At 37.6% G+C, this 13,374-nt stretch overlaps 1 protein-coding gene across 1 annotated transcript; it reads left to right on the forward strand.

Moving 5' to 3' along the window:
- The first annotated feature begins 820 nt into the window (after positions 1 to 820).
- Positions 821 to 3,238, forward strand: LOC144020337 (ependymin-like). Its single transcript, XM_077523712.1, has 6 exons — positions 821 to 896; positions 1,086 to 1,120; positions 1,245 to 1,379; positions 2,631 to 2,814; positions 2,890 to 2,977; positions 3,088 to 3,238. The coding sequence occupies exons 1-6, from the start codon at positions 821 to 823 to the stop codon at positions 3,236 to 3,238; spliced, it is 669 nt and encodes a 222-aa protein (XP_077379838.1).
- Positions 3,239 to 13,374: the final 10,136 nt, after the last annotated feature.

The following is a 13,374-nucleotide window of genomic DNA, read 5'->3' on the forward strand; positions in this document are numbered from 1 at the left end:
ACTGAATGTTTTTGCGTCTCTAGTTTTGAATGTTTCAAATTGAGTGGAGACCTGCTGTTTGTATAACGCACAAAAAAAAAAAAAAAGTCTTGATAATCAGGTCTTTCTGTAGGGTGCTGATAACAAAAATGCATTCAAGCACTGTTTGGTGACTGAGGAGTGATAATCGTTGAGGAAAAAAATTGTCAAAGGGATGGCGAGTTACCCATTAACTTGTTTCGTTTTTTTGTTTTGGGTATTACACAAAAAAAAAAAAAAAAAAATACAAGAAAAATATAGTTTGTCCCTTTAAAGTCTTTTCTTAATGTTTATATTTTCATTTCCATTATGTAGTCATTTTTTTTCATGTCTAACTATTTATGGTGTGTGATGGAAAGTTGAACTTGCTCTGACATAACACTGAGAATCAGATGACACGTTAAGAGAAGAAAACAGGTGGAGGTTGATACAATGTGGGAATTCTTCCAGCTGCATTGGCTTCCACTCAACAATTTGTGATTGTTGTCTTAATGTATATCATTTTGGTGGGGGGAGGGGGGACTAAGTTACATTTTGTGTTACTGTTGAGAATAGGTCTGAATGTGAGTATAATCAATTAAAAGTTATCTTCATGATGCTAGCAGTTCCTGTGATAAGTGACGTAACAACATTCGGCATACGTTATCAGTTTCCATTTTGAGTTGATATTTTCCTTTTCTGGGAGCTAAATGTCAGAAGTCAGCGTAGGTGGGAACACATGGTGGGACCTGTCCAGATGTGATGGGATATATTTAGAGAGGCCTGTTGCTCTGTAACTGGAAGGTGTTTGCAGCCCGTCAACATGAACGTCGGCCGTGCTTTAGCCATCCTCGGCCTGCTGCTTGCGGCAGCTAGTGCCCAGAAACCCCAACAGTGTGGTGAGTCTGTTCTCAGCACTGCCACACCATGCAACTATTCACACAGATTGGGATTGACATTTTAATTCTCTGTTGCCATTGTGCGTAATCTCGGTCATTGTGATCACTCTTTGTAGAACCGAAATGTCGCCATTTATGTCTCTTTGCCAAAAAAAATTTCATGGTATATTCCTATTTCCTTTCGCTTAGATTCTCCTCCCCTGATGAGTGGAGGTGTCTCTGTGGTAAGTCAGTTAGTTGCATTTCCCCCCCCCCCCCCTCCTCAGCTCAATAAAAAGAAGATGCATATTATGCCAAAAAAAAAAAAAAAAGGCTATGATGTCCATAAAGATGCAATTTGTTTTCCAGATGGGCTTCAACGGTCTCGTCATGTCTACGGGAACAATCACCTATGATGCTTTTGGTCAGAAGATTCGGGTTCGAAACTACGGCATGGCTGGAAATCAAACTTTTGCTGTGGATCAGCTGATGTTGTTCAACAAGGTATTTGCATGTGCACAATGCATCTGCTTGTAGGAAGAAACAATTGGGGTTTACTTTGGTCTACATTTACACTTGACCTGGGTTTCCATTAGAACTGTCAAATGATTACATTTTTTAATCAGATTAATCCCATCTTAGATTTTTGATTAATCGCTTATGTGTTAATTTTTTCAACATTTAATGTTGTGAGGAAGTCTTCAAAAATTTGTATCCACTTCACACACTCTTTCTTCTCTTTTTCTAATCGGTTTATTACTTGCATAATTTAAAATGGGGGAAAAAAATGACCCTGATAGTTTGACATGAGCAAATATTCTGAATGTTATATGCAAACATTTATTAAATGCTTTACTTTTAATACATGGAGTTATGTTTATTGCTCAAACACAACCTGCTAACTTTAATGTAACCATCCACTGTTAGCTAAAGGATTATCTCCGGTCAAAATTAATACATGATTAATGCGATAATTTTTTTGTGATTAATTAATTAGTTAACGCTTTAACAGCACTAGTTTCCATATTAAAAAAAAGATTTGCATTATAAATCATGACAAAACGTTTTCCAACTCTTTGACCTATGACCTGTAAAACCCTTTTTAATAGTATAAAACAAATGTTTTCGAGAAATTAAAAAAACCCAAAGTAATATTGTGGTTGCATAAGTATTCACACCCCATTTTAATGGGTATGTTGCTGTGTTCAGAATTAACAAATCATTGAAATTTGTCTTAAATTTTGTCATTGCACAATTGGCACTTGAGTTTACAATGCCTCTGAATAACCCCAAATAAAGTTCAGCTGTTCTAGTAGGCTTTTTCAGACTTTTTTTTTTTTTGCTTTCTAGCAGAAGGCTGAAAAGCTTTGTGGTATTAAATGTTGACAATTCCTTTCACCTCATCTAAGGTTCTTGATCCAGCTGAAGATAAACAGACCAAATGCAAGCATACCTTTGGCAATGTTCACCAAAAAGTTCAATTTTAGTTCACTCAGACAATAACACATTTTGTGCATCTTGCCATCCTACTCCACTGTCCAGGTATACAGTATGAAGAATACTGGAGATTTGTTGCCGCATGTACTGAACAGCCAGTTGCCAGAAATTCCTTCAGTCCCCTCAATGTTGCAGCAAGCCTCTTGGTTTCATTTTCATTCTGGGCGTTTAAGCTTAATAATCGCTATCACTGGCTGCACACTAAATATTGAATTATAAGCATGATTTATTAAAGGTGAACATATTTCTATTTCCTAGAAAGTCTATTATGAGATCGACTGGAGCAAGCTGTCTTGCAAGAAGCGCCGACTGAGTGCAGATTTCGTTCCCATGCAAGTGCCCGATGACGCCAATCTGATGGGTCAGGCCATTTTGGGCTCGTCCTCCTCGTGGGGAATGGGCGTGCTGGTCAACACTTGGTACGGAGACCTGCCCGGCAACGGTGAGAAGAACCGCTGATGGATCTGTGACATGTGCATGACAAATATTAATAATTTCAATAAATGAATAAATTCAGGCACCTACACGAGCGTCTTCACAGAGATTGGTTGCATCCCAGTGACCTTGACTGCCTACACACCGAAAAGTGGATGGACCATTGTTAGGTATGACTTGTTGTGCCATGGCAAATGTTCTTGAAGAGGCATTTTTTAATTCAATATACATATACAGTAAGTGAACAATTTGAACAAGAATATTTCCTCCTTTTTTGCAGCACTTTCAACTGGGTACTTGGCATCACCAACCCCATGGACTTGTACCCGCCTGTCTTCTGTGCAAAGGCTCAGCTGGAGGATTCCGAAAGCCCCGACACCATGTTCAGCGCTTTGGAATCCCTAGCCAGGAAGACCAATGACATGAAGTAAAACATCAGGTGTTGTGCTCATCAGCTAAAAGAGCAACTAACAACTAATGCATTCGTTCAATGCAAATAAAGTCTTGACATGACACATGGCATGACGTTTGTGCATATACAATCAGTATGCGTGTTTCCTTTGCTGGGTGGGGCACTTTTTAAACAACTTTTTTTTTCTCTATAAAATTATTCCATTTTAAATATTACTGTTGTTTTGTGGATGTAAACAAGTATTAGTAAATACACATCATGTGGTGCATCGGAAAAGTTCCCCATCTAGTGTCACAAAATAAGTTTCAAAATACAAGTTTTGAAGTGACCCCCCCCCCCCCCCCCCCCATCTATTGTCATCACTCAAAGTACACCAATCCTAAAAAAGTAATTCAGATAATGAATGTTAGTAATATTAATTATTTTTCAAGTATTATATTACTTGAAAACTTGCCTTTTCAACACCCTCCCAATAATAATGCAGTACTCCTGTTCTCCAGCAGAGGGAAGCAGCACTCTGTTTCCCTTCAGGAGTCAATTTACGGTATACATTAGATTTTTTGTTTTTATTATTAATATTATTATTATTCCTGAAAATTTTCGTTCCTGAAAATAGCTTAAAACTATATGCACAAGTAGACCTTTAATTTGAATCCCTTATTTAAGTGTAGGCAATTTACAGCACCATGGCAGTACTCAGGCCCACCGTGCAATTCTGACAATCTCAGTAGACCTGTTAAAAATAAATAAATAAAAAATAGTTATATTAACATATGCATCCATTGCTTTTCTATTTCTATACATGCTTCATCAAGATTGGATTGAAGCTCTGAACTGTCAGGCAGACGTGCTAAGCATTGGCAACATCCAATTAAAGACAGCAGTGGATATAAAAGTCTACACACCCCTGTTCAAATCAAGCTCTTGTGATATCGGGAAGAAAAAAAAAGTTCATTTCAAAAAGTTTTCCACGATTAATATGACCTTTAACCTGTACAACTCAACTGAAAACAAATATTTATTTGATGGTGGGTAAGTAAAAATAAACAATTTATATCTTTGGGTGCACAAGTGCACAAGCACACCCTAACTTTAAAAAAACTAAACATAATTTCTCAACTTTTTTTTTTTATATGTATATAGATTTTTGTACAAGTGTTCATCAAGTCTATTTCAATAAAATGTAAATGACTTTTGTTTAGCATTATTTAAGTGTGAAGTGCATGAATTAACACAATAAAAGCTTGCATCTGTGCGCATAGAAGGAAACGTAGTTTATGGCGCCACGATGAGGTAATTACATATTTAAAATCAGCGTCAGAGGCAACTGAGCTGAAATGTTGGAGGAGCGTCTGCATGCAGATTTGTAATTTTGTGCTTGACTGCTTGTCATTGGAGAGATGAAGCAATTTGAAACTCTGGTGCCTTAAAACTTCCCATTGTTTCACAGGAACACAGCTGAACTAAGGCTCATTTCATGGAAATAATGGAAAGCAGAAGGACAAAGAAACAAGTTGTGAAACTTCACACTCTTCGCTTGCAGAGATTGGACCTCTTATTTAGATGACAAACATCAGACATTCTTTCTGCTGAGGTATAACCCATGTTTGTTGGTCAATCAGTAGCATAGTATGGTTATATTCATGAATACATTGCTGTAAATAAGCATTTTATCGAAGGCGTCTTGCATTGGTGTGGCATGATTGCAAGCTGTTGCGGTGATTACATGCCTCCTCCTCATCCATGGCTGATGCTTCTTCAGGAACGGACAGATGCACCTAAGTGTACGCTTTCATCTTGTGAATTATAGTGATGTCCTGGGCAGCTATCCGCAGAAAGATTTCACTTGAGTGTTCTGAAATTGTACCTCTAGAGTTTTGTCCATTTGAAGCAACTGGACGGAGAGCATCTGGTCAAAACGCGAGTCATTGATGGTGCACTGCAGTGTTTCTCAATTTGAATTGAGCCAAGGCACTTATCGACTAGAAAAGAAAAAGTTTGGGGTTATCAGGCTTACGGATGAAATTTTAAAGATGAGCCGAAAATGCAGTATAATATATACAGGTGAACTAAATTTGACCTCGTCTCAACTTTCAAAGGCACATCTCCAACTGTTCAATATTTCAGTTCTTGTAAAAAGATGAACATGGAGCTGAATTTCAAAAAATCCCAGTAGGTGTTTTATTTATTTGTTTGTTTGTTTATGTTTTTACTTATTTATTCAAAGTGATATGTATATATTTTTATGAGACCACGCTGAAGAAATGGCACTGACAGAAATGGAAAGAAGTCACTGTTGAGTAGGGGTGTCCAAACCTTTTCATTTGAGGGCCACATACAGAAAATCAGAAGGACGCAAGTGCCACATAATGTTATGAAGAGAAGTTGTGTTTAGTCCTAAAAATTGTACAAATAATTTATTTGTGTTTTTGCATATTTAGAAAAATGTTACAGTATATAAACCAATTAATTTGTAATATGGCAGTAGGGTTTTATAGTTTTGGAATTTTTCATTTTAGTTAGTGGTTCTGTTAGTTTTTATTAGTTTAGTTCTTTAAAAAATGCTTAGTTTTAGTTTAGTTTGTTTCAGTATTAGTATTAGTTTTTTTATGTGTATTACTTGTGTGCAATATTTAAAAAACACAATGTTAGCAACATCATCTTTTGGTGCTTTTCTATTGGCTGCTGCCAGATGACGTCACTTTTGTGTGACATACTTTCAAACATCATTATTCCGGTTTATATCAAAATAAATCTAATGAAAATTACATTTAAAATCATCCCCAAAGGCTCATGTATTAAATTAATTACCAAAGACTAAAACGAAGGACATTTCCTATAATTATAGTTAGTTTTAGTTAGTTTTGTAAAGATAAAATGTAGTTCCAGTTAGATTTGGTTTTTTAAAAAAGCAGTTCGTTATTATTTTATTTCGGTAACAATATTGTTTTTTGAATTTTAGTTTTTGTTTTTTCATTAGTTTTAGTTAACTAAAATAACCTTTAATGGCACCTGTTTTTCGATACCGTCGCTTCTTACTTTGACCATCTCCAAACATTTTTGTTTTGTTTATTTTATTTGAAGTAAGTCAAATGCCATTTTTAGCATATGTCGCGGGCCACTGAAAAATGGACGGCGGGCCGCAAATGACCCCCGGGCCGTAGTTTGGACATCCCTGCTGTAGTTTATTTAACAGTATAAATGTATTGCTCCCTCAAAATAACTTGAAAATAAAGACATTAATGGCTCAACCCTGCCAACAAAAGTGAGTACACCCCTAAGTGAAAATGTCCAAATTGAGCACAGTTAGTCCTTTTCCCTTGCCAGTACCATGTGACTCGTTAGTGTTACAATATCTCAGCTGGAAATAGGGAGCAGGTGTGTTAAATTTGTTCTCACATATTCTCATACCAGTCACTGAATGCTCAACATGGTGAAGTATGGAACTGCTGATGTGGAGTAAACATTCAAATGTATTTAAACACATTCAAGCATACTGGCAATAACCTGCGGCATTATGGGAAAATATGTTTTAACGCATTCGTATGTTCAAACGTGCTTGCCATTCCAGAATGTTTATTCCACGCAGTCCCTCGCTTCTTCTGTAGCAAAGAACTGTCTGAAGATCTGAAAAAAGGAATGTTGATCTGCTTTTGTTTTTTATTATTATTTTTTTATTTAAAAAAAAAAAAAAAAGGAATGTTGCTCTGCATTAAGATGTAGTGTTACGATTTGCCTGTACCATGATTTAATAATACCATTTTTGCGAAGTGCTAGTGCATACATTTGTTTGACTATTTGTGAGAGATCACATTACTTTGTGCTAGCATGTTACAGTATGCTATGCTATTGCTAATGTACTAGCTAATACAATTAATGAGCCTTGAGGACAAGTTAAAAAAAAAAGAAAAAAGAAAGAAAGAAATGGATGGCGCAACGAGTGACAGTGTCCCAACAAAATTTTCCATCTAGATGACTACCAACTAGCACTAGCATAAATGTATCATTGAATAACTCTCTGAAAAATGTTCTTTATTAAAGCGCTTTTTGTTTAGCAAGTTGTGCAGGTGTACCTAATGTTATGTCCAGTGAGTGTAGCTATTGAAATCTGTTTCTTCACCACAGAAGCCCACAAATGGCTGAGAGTGCTGGAGCCTTAATTGAACGCATTAGCATGTAACAAGTCCACGGCGTGTATGTACTATGCATACAAATAAGAAGGTATGTAATGTTACATGTTTTAGTGCACGTGTGAAAATGAGGAGTGAGATGAAGGGGTTACAATGGTGCTTATGTGTACGCGTGATGCAGTTTTTCCTGATGTACTAGTCACATCACATACTATTCAGCAGGGGATGTCAGGTTTCAGAGGTCAGGCTACAATTATCCTCTTGACACTAATGAGAGAACCTGTCCCTCCTTGCCATGGTTGTCGTCCTCCTTCCGCTCTCTCCTTTGTCTTGCTGTGCTACTCGAGTTACTTTGTGCCCCATCTGTTTGAATTTGTATGTGCTGTCCTTTCTGTAATAGCTAACGTCATCAATATTTGGAGACAGCAGCAATAATAATATGAAGAATTCAGACATGACAACTTCATGTGATTCTTTTACGGCAGTGGTCGGTTTTTACTGCCAGAAATATGAATGGACTTGAGATTTTTCAGAAAATATCCCAAAATAGCACCATATCAAAGCCTTATTTCATAGTGAAGGAGTTTTTTATGGGGCTCCAAATGTTGATGAAAGGCAACTGTTGATGGGGTGAAAAGCTCATTCTGTGCCCACATAGCCAACCAGTTGACTGAAGTAGGGGTCCGAAATGGTGATTTTTGGCCCGTAGCCATATTTGGAGCCCTTTTATACCTCCACCAAAGGACTAAGTGCCTTGAAACTATCTAAATACATAGTAGAACCCCAAATATGATGATAAATCAGTTGAAACCCCACCAACACAAACCTTTCCAATAAATAGATCCCCAAAATGTCAACAAAATGTATTGTCATTAAAAAACAACAACAACAAATGCACTTTTAAAAGGTTAATTAATATCGCTAAAAATAGTACACATATGTGATTTTTCAGTGCAGATTCTGATAGACAGTGCCAGAATACATAAACATAGCAATTTACAGGTCTGTACCTACCTTAAGACAAAAGATATGGGCCCCGAATATGGTAATTCCTGGATCCCAAAAGTGGGCGTGTCACTCAAACTTTGAAGGGCCATAAGGCGAAAACTGTTTGAGCCAACAAACTTCGGATTCTTCCTTTTGACATCATAAGGCACTAACGCAATAAAAATTAGGCAAATTGAAGAGGTGTCCTGGAGAGGGCCTGTCAAATTGTGTGAATTGACATGAAATGATCCCATTGACAGATAGCTCAGCAGAGTGATCGTATGCCAGCCTTCTGACTGCAATTTAATATGTGAACTCTGACTTGTATCCACAGAGTTGGTATCTGCAAACTCATGTTCACAATCTAATGAGATCAAACAAGCTCATTATCACAAAAACAGCTTTGAAAAGTAGCCGTGGCAATGGCCTTTGAAATGGTGTTAATGCTGACAGATGTTGTTAATGCAGCTGAAATGAAAGAAAGTGAGGACAATGGCACTGATTAAGATGTCACAATATATCATAGAAATCTCCAGTCAAAAGTCGCTGGATTTGTCACTTGTCACGTTGTTGAAAAACAGTCACTAAAGGTCAAAAAAGTTGTGTGTATCGCAGCGAGACAGTTGATGGCAAGCTAATTAGCGGCTAAGCTAATGGTAGCAAATGAAACAAACTAAATAAAATCTGCAAGTCTTGACTAATTGTTGTTTGTCAATAAATGTCCAGGAAATGTCAAACCTAAAAGGTACCTTATATAACGTAAATTAATTAGGTTGTAAAATTTGAGAAGGTGTTTTGCCTTGTAACAGACTTGTGAAAGTACTGGATGATGCCAACCAGATTCTCTCTAGGTCTCCGAAAGTGGAAGTGCAAACACTGATGTCTGGCCAGCCTAACAGTAAATCATCTCGATTGTTTGTCAAAGAAACGTTCTCATAATTGTGTAACTCAACAGGCGCAGAGGCTGCAATGCATCCTTCAACTCATTTCTGGCAGCCGACCATCCGGCGGCTTTGCTTCTGTCGAATTTCATTAGCACAGTCGACACGCATTTTTCACAGCGACAGTGAAAACGCTCTGGTAACTACCTGCCCATCATCGCCAGCAACATACCGCAGCTGTGGAGCGTAGTCGATGATTTAACAGCTCAAGTGTCACACATTTCCTCCGGAGAGTTCCAGTGAAAGTGCGTATTGGAAAACTGGTGCACAGAAGCCAGCTCATGCTATTACCTTCCGTTTGATGCATCAAAATGAAATCAGTGAGAAGGTTTGAAGTTGTGAGTGATGGCCCCTAAAATTAATAGAAGGCATTTCACAACAGTGGAAATTGAGGTTGTGTTGTCACAGGTAGAGGGAAGGAAAACAACCTATAGCTAATATTAGCTCAATTTGTTGCCATAGCTAAATTAGCTGAATTAGCTAATGATAACAATTGAAGAGCTCTTGTACATTTATTTTAAACAAATTTAGGCAGAAGCTGGTGATGCTGTCACCTCCATGCTGCTGTTTCCTGTTTTTAACAACCTGTAAAAATCTCCACCGAAATTGCCTTTACCGCTCTAGCTTTTTATTTATTATATTGTGTAATCATCTGTGGAGGTTGAGGGGAAAAAAAAATAAAAATAATGAGTCTATTTTAACAAAGTAAGAAAAAAAATTATCCAAACAAAATAAACACTAATAAAAGTACCGGTAGCTTAAAAATCAACTTCATTTCCCACCACTGCTTACCTTATTGCCACCAATGAGATGACAAGGGAGTGAGCAAATGTGCAGTACAGTTGAGCTTTAATGGCTTTGCATAACTCAGGAGACGAACTACTATTGTGCATTTGTGCGTTATCCTCAAGTGACAGAAGGTGCAAATGAGGTGTGAAAGCTGCAGGTGAAGATTTCAGGCCATAAAAACCTAAACATTTCACTGATACTGTACACTTCCAGAGAACAAACATATATAAATAGTTGATTCAGGAGCATCTCTTCACAAGGATCCGGCGGCTCGGCGGGACTTTAGGCAGAAGTCGAAATAGGATTAGAGGCAGCTTTTCCAGATGTGCGAAGCCAACTGTGACATGATAATCTGGCCACACGTTTATTTGGAGCTCTCACAAGGCAAAAAGTGATTAAAAAAAATGAGGATATTTGCAACAAATGGGAAGATGTTGTCTTTTGTATTTTTGTATATTTTCACTTACCTTAATGGTCATTGTTAAATTGTACAAGCACGGTTGGTCCACCAATACTATAAATCACTAAGGACCAGGACTGTCATGGTAAGATGTTTTCAATTACAACAAGCCAGTGAATTATGACAATGATGTAGTACTTATGGTTAATGTTGCTTTAAAAACAAAAGTTTTGGCTTTGTCTGCTCTATTGCGATATTATAGGAAATGTAATAAATAAGTGACAAATTCTCTTCTAGGCTGAAGTCTTTAACTCTCACTATCTGAAAGAATCACTTTATATAGTTGTTAGTCAAGGATTATGTATTTTGTTTAAACAAGAAGAGAAATAGTGAGGATCAGATAATACCGCAGGTTCTACTGAGTGAATGACTCAAAGTATTAGTGACATAACATGTGCTGCTACAGGGACACACACGAGCTATTTTTATTTGCTGAAGCCTCATTAGTACATGCGTAAGAGAGAAATAGGTGCTGGATCCAGCATTAAAAAAAAAAAAAAGAAAGTGTACATATACATATATATATATAAAAAAAAAAAAAAAAAATATATATATATATATATATATATACATACATATACACACACAATGATTTCTAAAATGTGACTGACCTCTTTCTGGAGGTGAAATTTGATTGTGTTGGGTTCAAGATGTGACCTCTGAGGTCACCAAGTGCTTGTCACGTGACCGAAGTCGACCTTCAATCCTGTCAGCTGTGGAATGCCGTCTGTCCAGTGTTCATTGACCATATTAATGACAGGATGTAGACGCGGTCGCAAAGGGCATCAGTGCAGTCAAGTTTTGCAAACATTTGGGAGGCTAATTGCAGCCTTTCCCCTCACAGTTACCAAAAAAAATAAATAAATAAATAAACATGTAGGCTTAATATAAGTGCACTGCTTGGGCGACGTGGCTTCAAAGGGCGCTGCAAAATTGTGAAAAGTACACCGCCAATATGCTGTAGTTATATTTAAGCTGCTTGCTACTATTAACTCATTAAATGGAAACACGAACAGGGATTCAGATGTGACCCGCTCTGGCAAAATGGTCCACACGTCGGCAAGATCAATCTCGAGATAATCGACGATATTAGACAGTTTGACATTTTTGTCCATTTTGAGATTTCTCCACAAATAGCCTCCTTGAGGTCCGTAGTTTCATTTCCAAGCAGCACAAAAGTCCAAATTGGAATAGAAGTGTATGAAAATAAACAGTTATTAGACAGTATGCCTCGTAACTAAGGGGCGTGTTTTTCCCAACATGTGCAACTCCATCCAAACATCCAAAAGGGTCCAGTCAAAGTATTCTGGAAAAAAAAAAAATCCACACTGACCCTTTAATCATTTGAAGCTACGTTATTGGCTGCTGCAAGGCACGTCCAAGTTCCAAAATGTGTACATCGACCCAGGTTGGCTTCACGGATTAGCCTCGCCCTCACTTGTGGCTTGACTTCCGGATGTACCGTATATATAGCTTGTTCTTTTTATTTCCATTTAAATTTATATTTTATGGATAATATTTTCAAATTATATATATATATATTTTTATATCTGTTTTTATTTTCAATTTTAGTCATTTATTTATTTGAAATTTTGGCAGTTTTGGTCCGCCGTAAGAGTGAACCTCAATATTTCCAAACATTTTTCCCAATTGAAATAGCAATATCACTCTGCACTTCTTTTATTGACGTCACAGCTGAGTCTATTGTGAGTATTGTGTCACCAGTTACGATATTGGTTGGACCCACATGATTTGGGGCAGCATTTGAGGTTTGCAAATTGTTCTAGAGGTTAGGTTGTGTGCAGTAATTATAATAAAATAATCATCCCACATTCCAAAAGCATGCATGGCAGTTTAATTGAAGGCCATTGGCTGTGAATTTGAATGTTAATGGTTGTTTGTCTATACGCTGCCTCTTGCCCCAAAGTCAGCTTGGGAGAGGCTCCAGCTCACCCATGACACTTATGTAAACTATAGAAAATGGATGAATAATTATGTGACTATTAATGGGAACTTAATGTTTTATGGGATTAGATATAGCACGTATGGGATGCGAAATAAACTGTTGGCTGAGGCGCTGACATCGGCATCTTGTGACAGTGAATCTTTGTCAGTAATATAAATGATGGCTGTACATAATCAAAATGTCAAAGACTTCATTACCAGACTGACTGACTCACTCGCATAAATGAGCGGAGAAGCAGCTGTTTGCCTTACTAAGCCCAGCTAAGACACAATTCTCCCGCATGAACAAAAGCGTCCAAATACAGCAAATACACACGCACGCGCTCCTTTCGCAGCATTGACATAACGAGATCTGGCCTGGACGGATGTCAGGCCGGATCTCTCGTTACCAAAGTGTGAAGCCACTGTCCGCTGAGTAAAGACACATAAATCAACACAAAGTTTATGTCTACGCTTGGGAACCCAGACCACACATAATGACAATGCCTGCACAACATCGTTTTTTTGTTGTTTTTTGTCTGACAGGAGCCGCCAATGGGATGCGAATGAAGTCTTGGCTGTGCGGCTTGCATAATGAACGCAACAGTTTACAAACAGTGCTGACTCATCATTATTAAATTGGATGTTATCAGCGCTCGCAGGTTGACTTTCTAAATGCTGCCATAACCTTTCAAACGGCTCATCGAGAGAGTTTAGTTCATATAATGTATGCCGTGTTGCGTCACGAGTGACCTTTTTCAAGACGATTAAGGAGAATAAGATGCACTCAGTAATAATGTGCTCATGTTTAAATAGCTGCTACTGTATTCTTGTTGGCAGCGCGGTGGTTGAGTGGATTGTATGACTGCTTCATAGTTCTGAGGCTTGTGTAAGTGAGAATGGT

The sequence above is a fragment of the Festucalex cinctus genome, chromosome 6 (assembly GCF_051991245.1).
Source record: "Festucalex cinctus isolate MCC-2025b chromosome 6, RoL_Fcin_1.0, whole genome shotgun sequence".
In the NCBI taxonomy this organism is placed as follows: Eukaryota; Metazoa; Chordata; class Actinopteri; order Syngnathiformes; family Syngnathidae; genus Festucalex; species Festucalex cinctus.